Source organism: Numida meleagris, chromosome 5 (genome assembly GCF_002078875.1).
Source record: "Numida meleagris isolate 19003 breed g44 Domestic line chromosome 5, NumMel1.0, whole genome shotgun sequence".
Lineage (NCBI taxonomy): Eukaryota > Metazoa > Chordata > Aves > Galliformes > Numididae > Numida > Numida meleagris.
The window spans coordinates 69582847-69604515 of NC_034413.1; the positions used below are offsets into that span (position 1 = coordinate 69582847).

Genomic DNA, 21669 nt, shown 5'->3' on the forward strand with positions numbered 1-21669 from the left:
CCATAGCTGTTCTAGTAGCATGGCATTTATTTTTGCTAGTGTTACTGTGGTTGTAAACTCAAATACAGTGCCTTTTCTGCTCGGTGTAATGCTTCAAAATTAAGCTTGTGGTGGCCTCAGGATCAGCTGGTGTTCATTACATATAAAAATGGGAAGCCAGACTATTTGGGTCCTTTCAGCTTTGGCTCCTGATGGCTCCCCAGGCCATAAACCTTGTTTATTTAAACTCCTATAAGGGAGAGAATTAATCAGCCTCTCTGACACGACCTGTACTCGTCAGACTCCTACATTGGTTGCATGTTGTGAAGACTTTATTAACCCTGTACACCAAATGGTCAAGGCAGCTGGAAGTCAGAGTTAGGCAGTATGATGCACTCAGTTTGCAGAAACCCGGGTGTTCCTTTTGAGTAAATAGCTTTGAGCTATCTTAAATTATGATTTTTTCACATTGTTGGAGTTTTAATTATGGCTGCAACGGGAAGAAAAAAATCAAACAGCGAACCACATGAAAGCAGGTGCCATTGAAGGCCAAATGGGATCTCATCCCTACATGGTTGTACAGGGGGGGCATCGGGCTCTGTAGGCATTGGCTGGCTTTTGGGGGGTGATTTTGAGGAAGGGATGGAGAACAGTTTCTGTGGGACCACATCTGCTGCCCTGGCTGTGACTTGTGCTCCTTCCCACCGCTGGGCTGGTGCAGAAGCAAGATGAGAGGGCTTGTGGGAAGGAGGTACGGGTTGGAGGTCTGCTTGTGCAGCACACCTGAATGCCAGCTCTCTGGGAGGCTTCTGCTCTGCAGCTGTGCTGTTTAGAATGGCACGCTGTGCATCTTCTCTTTACAGAATAATTCCTAAATGAGCCATGTGTGTAAAGTACAGCTTCTAGTTGTTTGGTAGTCCATAGAGGAAGCATCTCATCTTTGGTACATAGTCAGTTGTAACTTTCCCTTTTCAGAGGTGAAGATAAGAAATTTGAGTTCAAAAGCTTCCAAAGTCATGGTGGTGCTCACAGTGTGATCGATTTAAATTCCAGTATATGAGCAGATAAGCGTGAAATGGAAAAGCCGAGGTTGCACTTACCAACTTTGGAGAGAGAGTTCTCTTCAGTGTGGTTTTGGTGAAAATGGGATTGAGATGAACTTGCTTTTCTAGAAAGTTTCCTTTCCTGCACATGATTTAGCATTTTTGCTCTTCTTGGAGTGGGAGCAGGATTGCTCCATCTCCTGTCATGTGTTCAGTCTGGAGTAAGGTCATTATTTTACCGAGCCCATGAAGTTGACATATAGAAAAAGCTGGGAAATCCTGGATTTTTGCCAGAGCTTAAAAGGCACTTTAAGATCTTAAGTACCTCTGAATAAGCACTCAGACCCAGTCAATGAATTTGCTACGCAGTGAATCCAGGGTCACGCAGCTAGATATGTATAACCGTGGCCAGTTTGTGAGACTCGTGGCTTTGGTGTTGCAGACAGCATATGGCAGTGCACTGGCAAGAGGAAAAATGCATGCCCTGTGTTTCTGTGAGCAGCTTGTTTGTAGGCTGCTTGAACAGCCAATGCGTGTACCAGGCAGGGACATCTCTATAAGTAAATCCCATTAAAGTCATATTATCTACACGAATTTGCAGGGGTATTGGTGTCTTTATTTTTTCTAAGTAGAATATCTACTCTGTCTTACTGATTTGTGTTTTTTTCATGTAAATTGATTCCAGGCAAGAGAACTTCAGACTCTTCATAACCTGCGCAAACTGTTTGTTCAAGATCTCACCACCCGTGTTAAAAAAGTAAGAATATACTCTTGTCATCCAAGAGTGCTACTCTGCCAATGTACTGCAATCCACACATGCATATTATTACAGAATGGGATTTTTTTTTCAGTATCAGTAAGCAATAGCATTAAGACTGTTCTGATGGTTATCCAGGCTTTGGCTTTTGTTTGGTCCTAATTGGGTAAGAACAAGTCTTGGTAATTAAGTGAAGTGGATGGATCCAATCCTGTTACTGCATTCTGAAAGGTGGTATAATGGATACCAGGAACTGCTCAATGTAACTTGCACTAGCGTATGCTCCACTGAATGCTGTGACTTTTATTGTTTGGCCAGAGACAAGTTTCTTAGCAGAAATTCAGGTGTTTTGAACTGTTGAATCAGAGTAAAACGTTGCATAAATATTCAAGGGCTTCCCAGTACTTCTCAGTTCTTTAGAGTGGCTTTGGGGAAGTGGGTATTATTATTTATTTTTTAAGATTGAAAAGCCATATTTGGTAAAAATGTTACCTAGCACTGGAGAAAGGGATATTCTTTTCCCCCCTAACATCTGTGGTTCTCCTGTTCAGAATCCCCACGTTGTTCATTAAGCACATTTTATTTTCTGTGTGGAGGGCAGCATGGCCCCTAAATATCAAATGAACAGGTGAAATAACTTCTCTTTAATTTGAGGCTCTGGAAGGCTTTTCTGTCTTTGGCAAGCTTACATTGAAAAGTGCCTGAGCTTCCTCTTGAGTTTCTGCATGGTTTTGCTGAAGCCTGGACCTCTCTGTGCAGAGCGTTGAGCTTGACAGCGACGATGGAGGCGGAAGTGCTGCGCAGAAGCAGAAAATTTCCTTTCTTGAGAACAACCTGGAACAGCTTACTAAGGTTCACAAACAGGTAGGAGCTTCGCTTCCTCCCAGTGACTGTTCTTCTATTAAATCAAAAGCCATTGTGCCTTTTTCATTGATTAATAGTAATTGCTTCTGAATATTCGCCCACGGGAAAAACTTGTAACGCTGTTCTCTAGTATAACAAATAACGGTTTTTTTTTTCCCAAATAATATCTTTATATGTTTAAGAGAATAATTTTTGAAGGTAATATGTGGGTACTGTTTAAGGAAATGGTACCTATAGTTCTCAACTGAAATCGTTGGCACTAGGACTACGCCTACTTACTGGAATGTTGTTGTGGTCTAGCCCTGGCAGGCAGCTCAGAACCTCACAGCCGCTCGCTCAATCAGTGGAATGGAGGAGAGAAGCAGAAAGGTAAAAGTGTGAGAACTTGTGGGTTGAGATAAGGACAGTTTCCCAGGCAAAGCAAAAGTTGCTTGCGCAAGCAAATCTAAGCGAGGAGTGCTCTCTGCTCTTGCCATCAGCAGGCAGATGTTCAGCCACTTCCAGGACAGCAGGGCTTATCACACGTAACAGCTCCTTGGGAAGACATAGGCATCACACTGAACATCTATCCCCCCTTCCTCCTTCTTCACCTCAGATTTTATTGCTGGAAATAGAGGTCTTCTGTGCAGCTTAAGGGCTGGTACCTCCCCAGGATGCTGAGGCTGGCCGTTTCTGGGCATGTTAATTTCCATCTCTTCCCTCTTTCTTAAGAGTTCCTGTTTCCTTTGGATGTCTGCTGTTCAGAGATACGAGAGCCCTTCACTGTGGGTGCCAGCCCAACAAGTGGGAGGTGTAGGGGGTGTGCTGTAGGCAAGCAGATGGGTATAGATCAAGGAAAGAACCCTCTGCTTCCTTGGAAGTCTATGTATTAATAGTGTGTGTATGTATCTGGGTATATCTATCTCATTAGGTAAAACTGGATCATTTCTGCCAGTAAGTAAGTTTCCACCCTCTTCTAAGATGTCTGATGTAAGTTTTATTGAACTGTATCCCTCTTCTCAGATGCAGAGTACAAAATAGTAGAAGAGGCTTCTGCCTTCGTTTATGAATACTAACATAACATTCTCCATTGCAGTTTTCTGAAACTGTTAGAGAGACACAGCGATCTCCAAGATTTGCTTTATTTATTCCTGTAGAAATGCCAAAAATGCAAGCAGTGCTGGACTGTGACAAGTGTCCATTAAGGTTCAGTATTTTAAGATTCCTGCTTAACAGATGGTTTAAAGACCCAGTTTCTAAATGTGGAAATCAGGACATGTTAATAATGTTTTCTGTTTCACTGTATTGCCTTTTTTGCATTCTGCTCGTGTGTCTGCTAGTTTTCCAGATCCAGATTTTTATAGCTCCCGTTAACGTATATTTACTCAAAAACAACTGAGGAGTTCGTGTCTCATAAGAAACTTAAATAAAAAATGACATTGGGCTTGACCTGAATAGGAGATCATCCTGCGCTTATTCCGAATTAGAACTGCTTGGTAGAACATGTGCTCGACACTTTCAGCAAAAGCACATTGTGACTTTTTTTGGTTTTTTTTTTTTTTCAGCTTTGCTTGTGTTTTTGTTTTGGCACTCAGCCTGGGCTAGCAGGTGTAAAACGTTTTGATTGTGAAACAATGTGTGAATGTTATTGCATGCTGTTGCTTTACTGTGTTATTTATACGGTAGCGAAACCATTTTCTTCCCTTTACTTCAGAAGGGGGAGTATCATTTTTTTGGAGCTGTTATCTGTTGACTTTTAGTAATGGTATAATTGTTCTGTAGAAATTGTACTGTGTTTTGTTTTTTTTTTTAAACCCAGAATCTGTTTGCATCAGTTTTCATTTATCTAAAAATCAGTCTGCCTCCCTGGCTATGGTTGCATATAATGTTAGATATTATTCTGATAAGCAGTAGAGCTTGTTCAGGTTCATATTTAATCAAGGAAGTCTATGAATTTAAAGTTACCTATTGTCATCACTATGTTTATAGCTATAGGGCTTAAAGTGAGTTCTTAGCAATGTTTGAGGAACAGAAAGTTTCCACTTTTCCCTAATGCTTGAATAGGGAATGAGTAGGTAAAGGTGCCATGACCATTGGCGATGGTGAATTTTTGGTGATGCCAAGTATTGTCTGTAAGCTATGTATAAGCACTCTGGTTTTTAAGTAATGTGGTGATCAAGTACCTGTGAAATGCCAGACGTGTCTGCATCCTGAGAAATGCAGAGTTACTTTGAGGGTCTGGAAAACTGGTTGCTGTAGTAGTGCCCTGCAGTGGCAGGGTTCATCCGGAGCCTTCTCCCTTCTTCAGGGTCATCTGTGAAATTGCGTTCTTTGATATTCCTGTTGAATTTGGATGATCTGTAGCCCAGCTGGACAAATAACCAGCATGATTAATAGGAAGAGAAAATCATTCTTTGGCGTGAGCTTTTTACAGGCCTTTCTGGAGGAAACCTGTTTCTTTCCTTCATGATGTACAAGTTGTGAAGAGCAATAGTGGTGATTTCTGTCTCTCCTTGTAAGATGACCTTTGCTATAGTTTCTCACGGGGCGTTTTTGAAACTTCTCTTCTTGCAGTTGGTACGTGATAATGCAGATCTTCGTTGTGAGCTTCCTAAGCTGGAAAAACGACTTAGAGCTACGGCAGAGAGAGTTAAGGCCCTGGAGAGTGCACTGAAGGAGGCCAAGGAGAACGCCATGCGAGACCGCAAGCGGTACCAGCAGGAGGTGGATCGCATTAAGGAGGCTGTGAGAGCCAAAAACATGGCACGGAGAGCACACTCTGCTCAAATCGGTAAGGACGTGCTGCTAAGGGCTGAGCGACTGCTCACATACTTCATGGTTGGTTTGTTTGCTCTTTTTTTTTTTTTTTTAAAGAAAGAGAGCTTTGAAAGCAGGAGTCTGGGGCAAACCTCTGGGTCTGCTTCTCCGTTGCACAAGAAGCTTCAAAGGCTGCACTTTTTAATAGAATATGCCCCACCTAAAGTTTAAAGTGCCTTTGCTATTGAGCTCAGTAAATAAGTGGCATAATGGCTCTTGTGTGCCATTCTAATGACCTGAAAACTTGTCTCTTTAAGTTAGTCTCTCACCTTCTTCCTGCTACCCCACATGCTCTTGTTCTGCTTTCCAGCCCCTACCTCTCTTTTTCTGATTACTACTCCTTGTGCTTTCATTTGGGCTGTGTAGAGTCAAATATTCCTATATAATGCAGATGCTCGGTTTATCTCTGTGGTACAGTCTGAATCCATGCATGCAATCAAATAGTGTTTAATACAGGACCTTTCAGGTGGCAATTTTTGAAATGATTTCTTGGAATTCTTAAGATAGAAGGATAATATATTGCATGGTGATGGTAACATCGGTGCTTTAAAACCTGAGGAAAAAATCAGCACGCAGCGTTTCCTGCCTTACGCTGCCTCTCCTAAAAAGCCATTAACAGTTTTGTCTCTGCTTTGTCTGGAGTTACATAAATAGCCATGGTAGGAAATTGGACATAGAAGGTACATCAGTGACCACCAAGTGAGTCTTGGCTTCTCTCTGCTGTACAGACAGCCCACGATCTTTGTAGAGATGATAGGCATGCATGAGATGGTCAAAGGGCTCTGTCACAAGCAGGAAAGCGATGTATTTGTCGTTGGCCAAGGTAAGGGAACACCGTGTTCCTGATTACAGACTAAACTGAGAAGCAGTTTCTCTCCTGTACACAATGGGCTTTGTACTAAAGGAGAAGGTGAGGTAAAATCCTGTTGGAAAAGCTAACTGTTTTGTTTGGTTTCCTGCTTTCTCTGCAGCCAAGCCCATCCGCCCTGGTCATTACCCAGCGTCTTCTCCAACAGCTGTCCATGCCATCCGAGGGGGAGGGATGTCAAACTCCAGCTACTATCACAGCACCAAATAAATGAGAAGTAAGACCAAAGAAACCTACCCAACCGTTCTTTCACTGATCACCACTTCTCCTCTATCTTGCTTCTAGCAGACCCACGGCATTTTTTTTTCCTAGTTTCAGTCGGAGTCTTTTGCCTATGTTTTAACTGAGGAAGTTAGTAATTTAAGCGAGGGTTGCCTTGTTTAGAGTACTTTGCAAGCTACTGCTTGGAGTTTTTATTTTAATGACTTATCGCTTGAAACTTTTTTTTAATAAACTGAAAAGCTACTGCAAGCTGTACTGAAATTCGCACACAGAAGTGTGAAACTCATGTATTAAAAACAGAGTCCCAGAGGCTGCTTCATCTTCTACTTCCTCTAACACGAGTATGTTTCCTTGTGATATTCTGTAAGGATAAAGACTTCTAGTAAGTAACCCTGTACTAGGAGCTAGCTCTGTGTGATTGAAGAGCCACCAAGCGCTTCTGTGCCCATGCAGGAGCTGGCTGTGGACAGACCGCACCTGGGAACTAGTAAAGGTTTTTCCTGGGCATAGTTCAACATGGAAAACATTAGGAGCTGAAAACTTCATGCTTTAGGGTGAGAGACTACTTGAGAGATGGATCCATATGGTAAACATGCTTCTTCACAAGCATTTAACTTTTCCTTCTGCCCCTCATGCACAGCACCTGCTCCCTCCTGCTCCTGAGCACCCATACCCAGAGCACCCATACCCAGAGCACCCAGAGAGACCAGCAGCCTAGGGCAGGGCTAAAGCAGCCTTAAGTTGGCAGCAGCACAGAGCTCTCTGAATTTGAGTGTCAGCATTTGGCAAACTTTGCTTTTGCTTCTTTTGCTTTGCCCTCTTAGTCAGCTCTCTTCAGCTCAAAATGTAAATATTTTACTTTATTGCAAGCACTTAAGGTTTCTGTGTCTACTCATAAGCAAAAATCTTGTCTTGGAAAGAAGAGCAACATAGTCCCATGAGACTGCTTCATGCACCCATCTCTCTATTTATTTCCTTAAATGCTCGTTATTTCTGGGGTAGTGTAGATGATAATTTTGTTACAGACATATTAGGAGTTGGATGGTAATGAGTGGTTGTGAAAAGCAGCTAGTGGACTGCTAGATTGCCTTTCCAAGTCTGGCTTCTTTCTCCTCCGGAGGATTAATTCTGTTTTATGACTCTTTTCTGATAGTATCTGGTTTCCTTTAGGCATTTGGCATTCTTGGGAGTGTTTTTCCTTTACTTTTTTTTCTTTTGGAGAATGCTTCATGTCATGCATGCATGCAAACCATCCATCACATCATTCAACCTTTTATTGTGTTGTGGGGATTGTTTCTGTTCATTGTGTTTTCCATGAGCCCTGTAGCTGCAAGCAGCATATTTCTGCTCTGGATGAATTAGGGCAAGTCTTTGCTGAGTGCTTTTGTGTGTTAGTTGATTCTGAACTGAAATTTGCTTTTCCATCTCATGGGAAATATAGCCTCTATCTACTTCATTGCATTCCCGTGAAAGAGCAAAGGGAAAAGAGTGTGATAAAGGAGCCTATAATTTATTTCTAAACATATATAATAACAGCTGCTCTGTGGGGAAAAAAGCTGCTACCTGCCTAAACTGGGCAGGCCTTTAATAGACCATCTGCTGTGAAATTCAAACTGTCAGACTTGAGCAGGCCACACACCAGCTATAGGCACACGTGGAGCAAACAACTGTAGCTTAACAGAAGTTATTAGTAAAATAAATGCACTTAACACGAGTTGAGTGTATAACAAAGTAGGAGTTTGGAAGTCAATAAAGAACAATCTCAAATGTTTTAGATGCTGAGTTTGATATTTGAGGGGATAAGCAGGTTCGGGCCACACCGAGTGTGTTGCTGAGTAGCTCATAGGTAATGGGGGTGGAGAATAAGGATTGAGAAGATCTTAGGAGGAACTGGTTAAACTTAGGGGTTTATGGTTTCTGAAGAAATTAGGGTCAAAAAACATCTGAAAACCAAATGGAAGCCCTACAGTTTGGAAGGAAGCCATTAAAAAAGCATGTCTCTGTGTGTTTCTTAAATGATGGTTATGTTCCTTTCTGTTTTTTTCAGACTAGATTCAGTTTTAGGCCCAGCTGTTTTTGTAGTATCAGATAACAATTTGAAATGTCATGCTGCCAGTGCTACTTCACAGAACCATATTTTTAGGCATTACATTTGTTTGGTTTTTTTATTCAAAGCTCAGTTAAGTTCTAGATGGTTTTTTTTGGTACAAATCCAGAAGGATGTCTTGAAGATATGGTAAATTAAGACCGGGCAGTGCTTGAGGAAGGTCAGCTCTCATCAGCTTCGGTCCTTTGATTAAAATATTGTTGGCAAATTGTAGGTATGTGGCTGCCAAATGATTTGGGGAGTATCCTAGTAATCTGAATTCTGAGCTCATTGGGTGAAGACCCAGGGGCTTTAGTAAAGAGTATTAAGGAAGGTGCTGCTTCTGCAGGGAACATTTTGTACAGGTAAATTTTGTACGGATTATTTTCATAACATTGTTGAGCAGTCTGACCCTACGCCCCGTGTTGTTAAATGACGTTCTACACATCTAGAAGTAGAGCACAACTTTGACATTCAGTTAACGGCAGCGAAATAAGGATGGTTTTTGTAGATAAATGTTTGCTGTCAAGTAACACTATCTTTAGAATGACAGTTTTATACCAGAATAAGGGGAAATTTGTCTTATTTCACTCACCATTTGCCATGAAGACAGTAGCCATTTTTTGCTGCTAGACTGGTCAGGAATTGCCTGACCAGTTGCCTGACCATTAACATGAGCAGAATGCCCCATCAATAGCAGCCAATGGGCGTTAGTAAAATATTGTTGTAAACTGCAAATTGCCAGTAGCCAACTTAACCAGAAGACTCAGCAGGGCAAGGAATGAATCTCTAAGAGAGAATTCCTCAATCTGTGTCAGTTTCGGGAATCTTCAGAATCTGACTGCAGTGAGTTTGTTACCTGGGACATGCCTCAAATACAGATGTGATGAAGTTAAGAGAAAGGGAGCTCACGCTGGTGCAGCTAAAAGGATAATTGTGGCAGTATGAGTCCTGTCTGGGTAGAAATCCATGCTGAATTGCTTTTCTTACTTGAACTATGCAGGCAGATCTGTGTTAGTACAAATCAGTTCATTTTGAAATTCCATCTTTCAATTCCTAACGTGGACCTGCTCAGAATCCTTCCGTACACCCCATCTGGAGGCCACGCTCCTGTTCTTCACCTTACTGAGGGAGAGCTGAGCTGTGGTGGTGTTGCACTTCTGCAGCTCATCATTCAATAACTGTCTTGAGATGGACCAGGGATCATCTTTACGTCTGCTTTAATGACATCACACGCCTATCCTAGGGGACAGAGCTCTGGGACGGGTAGGGCTGAGGTGCAGGGCAAGTCTGGATGATGATATGAAATAAATACTTGAGATGCTGTGTTGGAGAGCGGTTCAGGTGCTGTATACAAACTTCTAGGTTGGCTAGCACTGCATTTGTAACACTTTTCTCAAGGACCAAGTGGCAGGCTGAAGGACGCTCTCCTGATGTTGATACACCTGTGAGCAGAGTGGCCCAACTGGGTGTGCTCAGGTGCTGCATGGGAACCCCGCACAGGCAGGCACACCAATAGCAGATGCAGGGAGCTAAAGATGTTGACAAAGCGTGTGCTTTCGTATTTCAAATCTTGGGTAAGCTGGTTATCTGCCTATCCTGCCCTTCTCATGTTTGTTCAGACTTGTCTGGTACCTCATTTGAAAAGAGGAGAAGTGAAATGAAGATATGCTAACAATTGCAGTAATGCTGCATCGTGGCTTACTGAAATTATTAAACTGACTTGTATGGGATCTGTATTTGTGAAACACACTGTGCAAACAAGCTCTTGACAATGTGACTTCCCTTGTCCTAAAGTCTCTGGTATGTTCCCAGCACCTCCCCATCCTTGAGCAAGATGAATAACTATATTTAATCTAGGCAGACCGTTTAGATTGGTCTAGGCAATAAAATGCATGAATTAATAACCAACTATCCCAGCTGCCTTGAAGATGTTAATGAGGCTGATAACTAGCTACAATTCCCATTGCTAAATCAGGGTCAATTTAAAAAACACGGATGAGTTGATTCTTTCTAATAACTTGATCTTTAATACTGAAAAGTTTTGTTTTAAACAATCGTACAAGAAAACAAATAATTAGGCAAAATGTTGCTCTCTTTGCAAGATTTTGTACTAGCTGCTTAAAAAGTGCCAGGCACGTTCAGTTGCTCATGTGTTGCTTTCCATGTGGCTAATGAGAAATGTGTAAAGATTTCAAATGCCATCAAAAATCGGTACCTCCAGTTATTTATAACAAACTGCAAATCAGCGTTGTGCTTAGCAACCTACTTTGAACTTCTGACAGGATCCATCATTAAATTAGTGAGGAAGAAGCCTGTAAAATATCAATATATTTATGTAAAACGATAGCGACAATCTTTATAATACCTCATCAGGGTATTATATAAAATATTTTATATGCGTATATTTATATTATATGCACATTATTGATATTATTTTATATATGTGTGGGTGTTTGTATGTGTGTACACACCAGGGGTGAATTTTTCTTCCAGGAGACGCGTGCAAAAGAATGGTTTGCCTGGATTTGCAGTCTTCTGTTCCTTTCATTGTATAATATGCTTGCAAACTCGGTTGTGTTCCTTACTTGTTAATTAAGATACGCACGCATCTGTTCTTCAGCTCCTAGCAGTAGAGAGAAAAATCCCATTAAGGGAACAGAAAGATAAAAGGGGGGAAAAAAGGCCTTTCTGTTGTGCTTGAGGATGTATTTAGACAAGATGTAATGCTGTGTTAGAGGTGGCAAAGAATGAATTTCACCAAGAGCGTTCTTTCCTTATGACTGTGCCAATTTGTGGGCTGGAAACTGACAAAATTCCTCTCTGGGACTTAGTAACTGCGACTCTTATTCCATGAATTCCTAAAGTGGTGCTTTACCTTGATGTTCCTGTGGCAATGCAGTCGCTGTGTATTGAGTTTCTGCAAAGTGCAGGTATCAGTTATTTGCTGTGTTGCATATCTGCTTTCCAACCTAAACCATCCACTAATTATTGTTACCTTTCTCGCTCTCTTTTGACAGGTCAGTCCCACTTAGCATGTTACAGACTATCATTAAGCCACTAGTTTCTTTTATCCCCCTCTTCAACCTGACCCACACTCCATTCATCCCGCGCTTCCTACCGCCATCTGCGACGCACTGGCCCTAGGTATTTTGAGCTTCGTAGGATCTCCACGTGTACAGAAGTGCTCAGCTCAACTCTTCTACAGATACTTGTACAATGTATTTAACGCAACCATCTAAGTACCCATAGGAAGTCTGCCACCCCGCATGGCACTGCCGGCGCCTGACCCCTGGCGCTGGGTAGGATGGGGCCTCTCCGCTCAGACCGATGCTGCTGGAAGTCCTCTGTCCCATCAGTAAAGCCCGACTTCTGGCATCCAAGAATTAATGATTCGGTGACCAAGTGCCATCAAAGGCAGGTGATTGTGCTCTGTCGTGACTGATTTCCTGTATAATATACATATTATTTTATATTTCTAAGGGATACGAAAATGTGCTGCTACATGGTTTAATTTTACTGCTTACATTTTTGGAAGTAAATTTCCCCAAAGAACCATTTGTAAAATCCTGATCGAATCTTTTGGACTGTACCAAATCACCTTTATTGCAGTACCTGGTAAAGATCAAACGGGATGCAGAGAAATCTGTTAGTATAAACCTAGGTTTTTGGAGTTTGGTAGCTACACGGCTGCGTGTGTGACTTATCTTCAAGTTGCGGTCTGGTCTGCTTGTAGTTCTCCCCGTGGTGGTGGGTTTTCCTGGAGCGTGATGGGTAAGCGTTGTTCTCCATGACATTTTGAAGGCTTTCAGAACGCTGCAGAAGTTTTGCCTCGGGAAAACCAGCCAGCGTCCCCGCTGCGCTTCCCGCGTGCCTCCGGCAAGCCCCGATCTGCTCGCACCGGAATTCACGTGCGGGAGGGAGCAGTCCCCGACCGGAACAGGCGCTCCCTCACAGAAAAAAACAGAAAAATCCCCCAAAGCCCCAGGCCCTACCTTAAAGGAGAGAGGGTCCCAGAGGACCTGCGGGTTACAAGCTGCCCCTTGCAGACCGAATTCGGAAATACATCTGTTAGGAGGCGAAGAGGACGCTGCAAGGGGGAAAGGACGTATTTATTGCTTGTGTAACGACACGCAAGTCATCCTGCTGCGCTCAGAGCCTTTCTTGGTGCCAGGCAGAACGTTGCCAGCTTCTCAGCAAGGGGGCACTGGAATCCTTCTGGGAGAGCACGGCTGCAGTAGAAGCTGCTGCTGCTCCCGCTGCCGGTCGCTGTGTCACGAATCCACGTCACCCAGCAGCGCGGCTCCCAGGGCAGCTATGGCTGAGCGTGGCCCTTCAGTTCTTCTGCAGGTGTTTGCTCTTAGCTTGACACAGATATTTGTTCTTTCATTTCTGAATGCGTTCACGTTGACATGAAACCAGTTCGGTAACGGAGAGCCTCTTGAAACATTGCGAATTGACTTTAGATTTTTTTTTTTTTCCCGACTGAAATTACTCAGTTTCTTGTTGTAAGTTGGACTTAATTTTTTTTTTTTTTTGATGTTGCACTGTATTTGCGAAAATATTTAATGAAGTTGCAAATCTGCATGTATTTAATTTATTTTGTATTTTTCAGAGTTTTATATTTTTCTTTACGTGCACGTGCACTGCCAGGAAAATGAACTGTGAACTCGCCATATGCAATCTTTAATGGAATTACTGACTCAGAACTACTCTGTGCTATCTCATCAGCTGCTCAGAGCTGAACTTTCTGCTACAAGCTAATTATCCTCTTGTTTTTGCTCTAAAACAGCTCTGTCTTAAAAAAAAAAAAGAATACCAAACTCTTAATTGCTGCCCGATTTTGTATTGTAGTACAGCTTCTGTTCTATAAATTGAATTCAAAATTTGTTAGGGAGTTGCATTTTAAATGCGATTTCCTAAGTTCCTCACGCTGTTGTCATCAGTTACCTATGACAGTTTAGACAGCTTTCTTCAGCTTGGGTAATAAGTTAGCTTTGACATCTCTTGATTGTGCTAGTGCTGATCAGCCAGTCAGTTCATCTAGCTAAAGTAACCTGAGTTTCTCCAAGTTAACTTCTGCATCAAGGCTGTAAGAGAACTTTCTATAACTGAAATGCTGACAAGATGCATTCAGCTAAGCTCCTCCAAAAGAAATACACGAGATGCTTAATTGGGAATTATTCAGTCTGCCCGTTGAACTTATTCTGCTTATAGATTCTTGTTTTGTAGCCTATTTTAAAGAGGCAATTTAAGTTTGTATTGCGTACTGTATATTCAACTTTTGTACCATTTCTAAGTCTTATGTATTTTATACATAGAAATGAAAGCCACACGTCTGCTCTGCAGGGATCAAACCCTGTCTTTTGCCATTTCCAGTACCTGATGCTGTCTTACTTTGCTCTTTGAATGTTGTGTTATATTTATTCTAGGCTAATTTTCAAGTTGTGATCTGTATAGCGCAAATGAAACTTCGCATCTAAGATGTCTTGCATGGGACACATTTCGGTGGAAACACTGTTCACAAACGGACAACACACTTCAGATGGGAACTAAAGTGCGTATTGTTCTTTTTCTGGGAATAAAAAACTATTTCCTGCTCAGCTGAGCTTCTCTTAATGATATGTTCAAATATCTTGAGTTTGTCCTCGAATCCATGTTTCACTGACTTGTTTTCTCAAAGGCAAGGAAAATTAAACCTGGGAAGATCTTGGCTGACACATCTTACCTTTGTGTTCTACTCAACAAGGGTGAGATCGGATTATCCTGAAAATATTGAAAATCAACAAAGTTCAAAAAAAAAAAACCCTTTACAACGATGGTTTCTGCCAAGAGAACCTAATGAGTAGCTTTTAAACTGCATTTCACAAAGCCTTATGCATTAAAGGTACACATTTACCTGACGTTTTGGTAAATAAGGCTTGGAGTTGTAATGAAGAAGTTGAATTGGAATCAATGGCCATTTAAACCAATTGCTGATGGAGGCCCAAAAGAAAAAGGCCTGATCCAATTTCCACTACCGGAGGAGGAAGACCTTGTGTAAACATGAGGGTGTGTACCAACTGGAAAGCAACGGAGTTGATAAGTTGGCAGGATGATCTTAACCTGCTCTTGCTTTTGACTTTCCTCTTTGCTGTGCCTGTACGGACTGAAGCGCACCGGACAACATCTGCTGCACGGGATGGAACACCGCTCCACGACTTTGCTCACGATCTTGTCCATTGAAACACTTCTTGTGGTGGGAGAACCGCAGGGGTTGAGGCGTTCTGTAGAATTATACATGTCTAGTTTGTAAAGTGTGTGACGTGTACTGCAGATGTGTATTCTCTGGGCTCTATGTATCTTTACAGTAGTGTTCATTTTAGGAAAAAATAAAGTGTGGACACCTTTTGCTGGTAACAAGGGGAAATTTTTTTTTGCCATTGCATCGAGCAATGCTGAAATGTATTAATCTCTTGATAGCAGATCTGAACCCTTCCTCCCCCATCCCGTGGAGATAAGTATTTTATCTTCGTTCTAAATTCTATCGGAGATGGATGGGTACGCTGGCAGACTGCATGATGTATCATTTGAAAACCGTTACAGTGGAAAATAAAACGGAACTAAACTTTGCAGCGTGCGTGTTGTGTGACACCGTGTGTCGGTCACGGGGCGTGCTGTTCAACAAGAGCCGCATTGGGAGATGCTGCCCGGATTTTGGCTTTTCCTCCTAGCGCTTGGGAAGTAATTAAAGGCTTGTATGGCTTGCTGGGAAACAAGCGTGGGGTATTATTGTCACTTTTTATAATCGTATCTTCTCTGCTCTGTCTCTACGGCGGCCTTCCTTCTTCCCATCCTTTCTCAGTGGCCTGCAGGCTGACAGGGACACTCTTCCCCTTGCCCTTCACGCAGATTGCCATTTTTTATAGGAGTGTTACACTCGCTTTATATACAGCATAATGGAGTTAAAAGTTCCTGCATCCTCGCCTTCTCCCTGAAACCGCGCTCGGGAGCTTAATTATCTTCGCGCTTTTCCTCTCAGCAACGCAAAGGGACAGCGGCCTCCGCGCATACCGGGATTGGGCTCGGCGACCCCCGGGGGGTGTAGGCCGCAGCCGGCGGCCCGACCCGGCCCGGCACCGCGCGGGGGGGGGTGGGGGTGTCCGAGCGCCGCTCGCTCCCCGCCCCGGCCCCACCCCGCGGGGCAGCCGGCACCGCCCGCCTCACGCCGAGCCGGGGCGGCGGGTGAGCGGGGCCGGGCGGGAAGCCGTGAGGAGCTTCGGGCGGGCGGCCGGCCGCGACGTGGGAAGCGGAGAGCGCGTTTTGTGGGCGCGCTGTGCTGTGAAGCCGCGGTTCCGCGCTCGGTGTCGTAAGAGCGGCAGCGCGGTGCTCCCCGCGCCTCGCGACGCGGACAGAAGCGCAGCCGCAGGTGCGTTGCTCCGTACTCCCGGTTCGCGCGGATTGCGTTTGCTTTTCGGTCAGCCCGCGGTTAACTCGGCGCTGCTGCTGCTGCTGCCGAGTCTCTCCCTCTTCTTGCCACGCGTTGCTCGCTTTAAGTCAATTAGCGCTTCCCAGCGTGATCATTTCCCAGCCGGACGCAGCCTCTCGGTCCGTCCCTTCCCGGGGTAAGCGCGGCCCTTGGCCCGAGCCCCGCTGCGCCGGGGCTGTGTCCCCGGCCTGGCCCTGTCTGCGCGGCGCTGGGAGCCCAGCAAATCCCGTAATCAGCTTAGGTCGCGTGGATCCCACGCGCCGATCCTTGAAATGCTTCTGATGAGCCCCATCCCCAGGCCGGCAGCCGTTGCTGGATGCTCAACCGGGCGGGCAGGAGGAAAAGGAGCAGCAGAGCCTGGCCGTGCTGGGCAGCTGCGGTCTGCTCGCTGGGTGCGTGCACGGGGCTGTGGGACGGGTGGGAGCCTTCTCCTGCAGCCCTGGGAGCGCTGGAGAGGAGATCCAGCATCACCCAGACTGCGGGCTGCAGCGTGCCGCGCCTTGCAGCCACCAGGGAACGAACTTGGTGACGGAGGAGTTAAGCCTGAAACCCTCAAACCTACCGTGAGTTACAGAAGCTGAAAACTAAGGCTGGAGGTAGGAGCAGAGCTTGATTTATGTCTGTATGTTCGCTCTAAATACTCCCCTGTTATTTAGGAGGAAATTCAACTGCAGAAGAAAAACTTCCTTAAAAACGCGCTGTCCGCAGTGGTCTGCAGGCCATTGGTGTAACAGTGATCTCTTCTAATATTGCTCCTCGGTATGTAGCCGTGCGCCTTTAGGCGCTTACCTGCCAAGGCCTTTAAAGAAGGAGAAAATAATTTGTATCTGAAAAACGGCGTGGCCTTCCGGCTTTGCACGGGGAGAATTTTGGAGCTGGAAGGAACAGGCGGCCGTTGTAGACCGGTTCATAATCTCAGATCTGTAGAGCTGCCTATGGCAGCGATGAATAACCAGCGCTTCGGGGAAGACTAATATCCTCTATTATGCACCTTGCCAATTGGGCAATGTCAGAAATGGAGAGATGGAAGGGAGATTATCTCCCCGACCCCTGCGGATCGTGCCCTGCAGTGTGGTGATTACCCTTCCCGCAGTCTAAACACGCATAAGTGCAGGTGGTAGAAGTTACAGTCATCTAATCCTTTTGGGGAAAAATGCTGCCCCAGCTTTGTCTCGATGTGAATAAACCTGTTGCGGCAAATTGCGCTCCTCCAGAGCTCAACTTAATCTGCAGAAATTGAGCTAAAAGCTTGTGAAATAGATGAGGAAATGCACACACGGCCGGTGCATCGCTGAGCCCGCTCACCTGGCAGCATTCTGCGTATCCCCTCGCTGCTTAAAATCTTGTTCGCTGGTCTTGCTTTTGCCTTACAGCTTCAACTTATTTGAGACCAGATACAAAACGTTTTGGTGGCTGCATGGAGGTGGGATGTTACATGTGAGCTTAAGTGTCAGCGTTCCTTTCCTCAGCTGGTAACAAGCTAAGAAAGACTGGTTGGGCTGTAATTTCCTCTGGCGGGTTTCCCTTAGCCCGTAGCTTTGGGTGGGTGCTCGGTCTCAGCGCTGTTCTCCCACTGGGGCCATCTTTTTGCCCAAAAGTCTGCTGCCTCCATCTGTTGTGTCTGGCTCAAGTAACGCAGCACCTTCCCCAGACTCAGCATTTCGGTGCTCTCTGTAGTGTCTGGCTCCTGCTGGCTGCAGGACTGCGTGGGGTTATCCTCTGATGGATGTTCCATCTGAGAGTGGCAGGATGGAGGGCATTATCAGATGCCTGATCTTAGCTCTGCAGCGGTGTGGCTGCTCGGAGATCTGTCTGCCCAAAGGTGGGTCCAGTATCCAGGGCTCTAAAGCTGTAAAGTTAAGCCTACAAGTCAAACATTAAACAAAATGCAGATTGCCACAGTTCTTCCCAGACACCGTCGTGCTGGGATTACAGAGTACATGAGGCGTTTTAATTTACTCCGGGTACCTGGAGACGTGACCCCTTTCTGCAGTCCCTTTTCGATGTGTGTATATTTAAGGTTGTACTTGTGGAGTGCGAGTGGAATCGCACCCCATGGCACAGGCTGCCCAGGGAGTGGGGGGTCACCGTCCCTGGGGGTGTCCCAGAGCTGGGGGACGTGGCACTGAGGGAGGTGGGCAGTGGGCATGGGGAGGCGGGTGGAGTTGGGGATCCGAGAGGTCTGCTCCAGCCGGGATGGCTCTGTGATCCAGTTTTGTGATTCCCACCTGCCGATGTTGATTTGGTGCCGTTATTCTGCAAGATGGATTGTGGAAATGATGCGAATTCAAAATAATCCAATTCAGAAACGAAATCGCATTCTTTCTCAACCCTTGCTGTAAATAAGTGAACGTTTGCAGAGATTACCGGAGTTACAAGACTACAGCAAAAGTGAACTTACACAAATTGTCTCACGTGGAAAAACTCAAAATAGGTCTTTAAAACACTATTGAGATATTAGCTGCAGATTTACCACTAATCTGCATGGACTTGAAAATTTCTCTTTGTCTGTGAAGCAGCAGCATGAAGTTAATAATTACAGTGTAATTAGTCAAGAAGAAAGATGTGTCAAGTGAAGTAGGATTTCTGCGTCATTAGTTATAGGAAATGAGAGATTCAGTGTGCAGAACAGATACTTGCCTCTTCTGGAGAGCTGTTTTTGCAGCTAAAGGTCTTGTTGGGACCGTACATGGTAATGCAGCAATTTCAGGAGCTCAGCAGGTTGCAGTTCCAAGATAACCAAGGTATTGGTTACCATTTTGCTGTGAGTCCTGCTGTGTGTGTTTCGTGGTGGCACATCCTTCCTCAGCAATGCTTGCCAACTGTGGCCATGTCTTCTGTGGTTCGAAGCCAGACTGCAGGGCTGCAGAAGGATATTTCTGTAAGAGTTAATGGAGGGGAAGAAAAGGCCTTTGCTTGTACATCATCAAGGCCTTCTGGCTTGTCACCGTGGCCCAGCCCTGAGCTGCCCTCAGGCTGCTCCTTGCTGCATGGGTTGTGCCCATACTTTGCCTTCAGCGTGAGATTTGTCTCACTTGTGCTCTTACAGTTTTTTTCCCCCGTTCTGGTGAGTGTTGCGTTGCAGGCTGGGGTCAGTCAGCCACGGAGCTGAGGGAGGAAGGAACAAAGGGAGACGACAGGACCCAACCCTCACCTTATTTTCACTCCTTTTAAATAACGCGGAGAGCAAGCAGCAGCCCTCCTGGGGCCGTCATTCAGTAGCAGATGCTTGAGGAGCAGTGAGTATTTAAACACATGTCAGCTGCTAAGGTCAGATCTTCTGAAAAATCATCACAGAAATAAAACAACAGCAGGTACAGAGAATCAACAGGTAACTAACTGGACCACTTCTGGTTGTTTTTAAGGGTTGTTCAGTCTTGAAAAAATGTCCCATGGTGTGCAAACACCTGAAAATATCATTAGACGCATGAATATATTTGTGAACTTTCTTTGTATCCAACTGTTGTGCTGTTACAGGTAGGTCCTGGGGCTTGGAAAACTGGGTGAACACACCGTGCCATTTTGATAGTTACAGAGATGCGGTAATTTCAGACAGCACGGAAGGAGAAGGAGTTGTTCCCCTTCCTTTCTTTGCTCTGTGCAGCACTGTGTTATTTCTGAGGACAGCTCTGACTGAAGCATTCAGAACTGAGGAAATGCAGATGGTTCTCGTGTTGACCCCAAGGCCTAGGGGTCTTGGGAAGGATGTCCTAGAATGTCTTCTGGGTCCATTTCAGCTGCTTACCAGGGAAATAGAAACCTGGCTATTGAAACCCACAGAGGTGGGCACTTAGTGCTCCTGTAGTTGGCCATCAGTTGGGTGTTCCAAACTGAGTAGGGTGTGGACGTTGCAAAGACCTCACTGCAAGTAAGAATCCGGGATGCTGCTGGCTTCCCCTGGGAGTGTTTTCAGGAGTATAATGCTGATAGACTCCTTATACTGGCGTGCTAGTATTTCCTAATTTATTTGTTTATTTTTATGTTATCCATTATGTTAATATCCCACCTGAATATGTTTCGCGGTGGGATTCTGGGTATGCCCAAAGACCTCTGATCTTGTAAAGCAGGAGCAGCTAGCCCTCTAATTATTTCTATGGGTTTTGTTTCTTTGGAATGCATTTCCATCTTCTTTAATATTGCTAAAAATAAAGCACTGCAGCGGTGATAAGGAGTCCCAATTGCATCAGGCTTCTTGCAGTGGGTTTTGTTTATTCTGTGTAGGTATGAGCTACGTGGCTGGGTGGAAGGGATACATTTATCAAAGCCATGCTTGCCTGTTTGGCTTTTTGGGTTGTCAGTGCAGTTTGACCACCGTGGTGAAGTCATGATGTGGTCAACAGTTTTAAGAAGCATGTGTAATTGCAGGAGAAATGTTTACTTGTACACTCAGATGCCCAAGTGAAGGGAACTGAGATCTGCTCAGCGTTGCGGAGCGCGCTCTTAACTAGTTAAATCCATGTTTACAATCTTGCCTGTGGTTAACCATCACTAGATAAGATCGTGGGCTGTCTTATGTGAGCGCTAGCATGTAATGGAGTGATGATACGATTCACATTTAAATTGCTTTTCCTTGTGCTTTATTTTCTCTATTGTCTTTGGCTTTGAGAGGAGCCGTCTGTGTTGTGAGGAATGTTATCAGTTTATTAAGTGACTGCTTCTTACAATAATCTATTGTAGCTGGGAGGGCAATGATTGGCACTCAGTAATCTTACACGGTGCTGTTTTCCTGCAGTGCTTCCGTGTAAGAGGCCTACATGGTTCAAACTAATTCTGATAACATGCTAAATCACGTGCCTGGACATATGCAAGATGGGACTTGAAACTTGGCAGTATGTACGCTTCTAAGTCAACACAGCCTAAAAGCAGCCACAGTGCATCTCTTTCATTGTTGTTCCTGTTTCTTAGTTATTACAGAAATGCAAAGTTCTACCTTAATCTGAGCATTAGTCCCAGCTGTCAGCATACATCTTCAATTTTCACTCCTGTTTATCAGCTGAAAGCGGTGCTTCAGCATTTGGGGTATGTCACCTAGCTCGTCCTGCTTTCATACTGATTATGTTACCGGAGAAATCACAGTGTTTGTATGCATGTATATGTGTGTTTATATACATAAAGGACTGTTCAGAAGTGCGGTGATAGTATTCAGCCCAATTGGCCAGGCGGATGAGTAGGTTGTCTTCCCCCAGTCCAGAGATTGCTGCAGGATGGTTCTGCAGAACCAACTTTTGAGAATGATCTTTGCACGTGAGATTCCAGTCTTTTGTGGAGCACAGTTCTTAGGTATATCCATTTGAAACTGGACATTTAGGTAAAGGATTTTGTTATGAGCACATTGAGCATTTAATTATTCCCCTAAAACCATGGCAGGAACAGGAATTGTGTGAATTGTGGCAAGCGTCTTTCATTTGCATCTGTTTATCTGGCTGTAGCTTGTTTGATCACTTCTTCTTAGAACCGTGGCATGGTTGGGTTGGAGGGACCTAAATGATCTTAGAACCATGGCATGGTTGGGTTGGAAGGACCTAAATGATCATAGAACCATGGCATGGTTGGGTTGGAAGGACCTAAATGATCATAGAACCATGG

General features: G+C 44.5%; 2 protein-coding genes across 3 annotated transcripts in view; both read left to right on the top strand.

Moving 5' to 3' along the window:
• The window catches only part of KIF5C (kinesin family member 5C), a gene marked incomplete at its 5' end in the record, with an annotated part of 69605 nt that extends 54378 nt beyond the window's left edge, over window positions 1-15227 (top strand). Inside the window, 6 exon segments of one of the 2 annotated variants that reach the window (XM_021398590.1) lie at window positions 1708-1779; window positions 2539-2643; window positions 2944-3012; window positions 5197-5413; window positions 6411-6524; window positions 11636-15227. In XM_021398590.1, the coding sequence (XP_021254265.1) occupies window positions 1708-1779; window positions 2539-2643; window positions 2944-3012; window positions 5197-5413; window positions 6411-6517 (570 nt within the window). In that variant the 3' untranslated portion in view covers window positions 6518-6524; window positions 11636-15227. 2 annotated transcript variants of the gene reach the window in all.
• LYPD6B (LY6/PLAUR domain containing 6B) overlaps window positions 15803-21669 on the top strand; it is a 37164-nt gene continuing 31297 nt past the window's right edge. The window contains exon 1 of the mRNA XM_021399747.1: window positions 15803-16023. The gene's annotated coding sequence lies outside the window, so the exon portion shown is untranslated. The remainder of the gene's footprint in view (window positions 16024-21669) is intronic.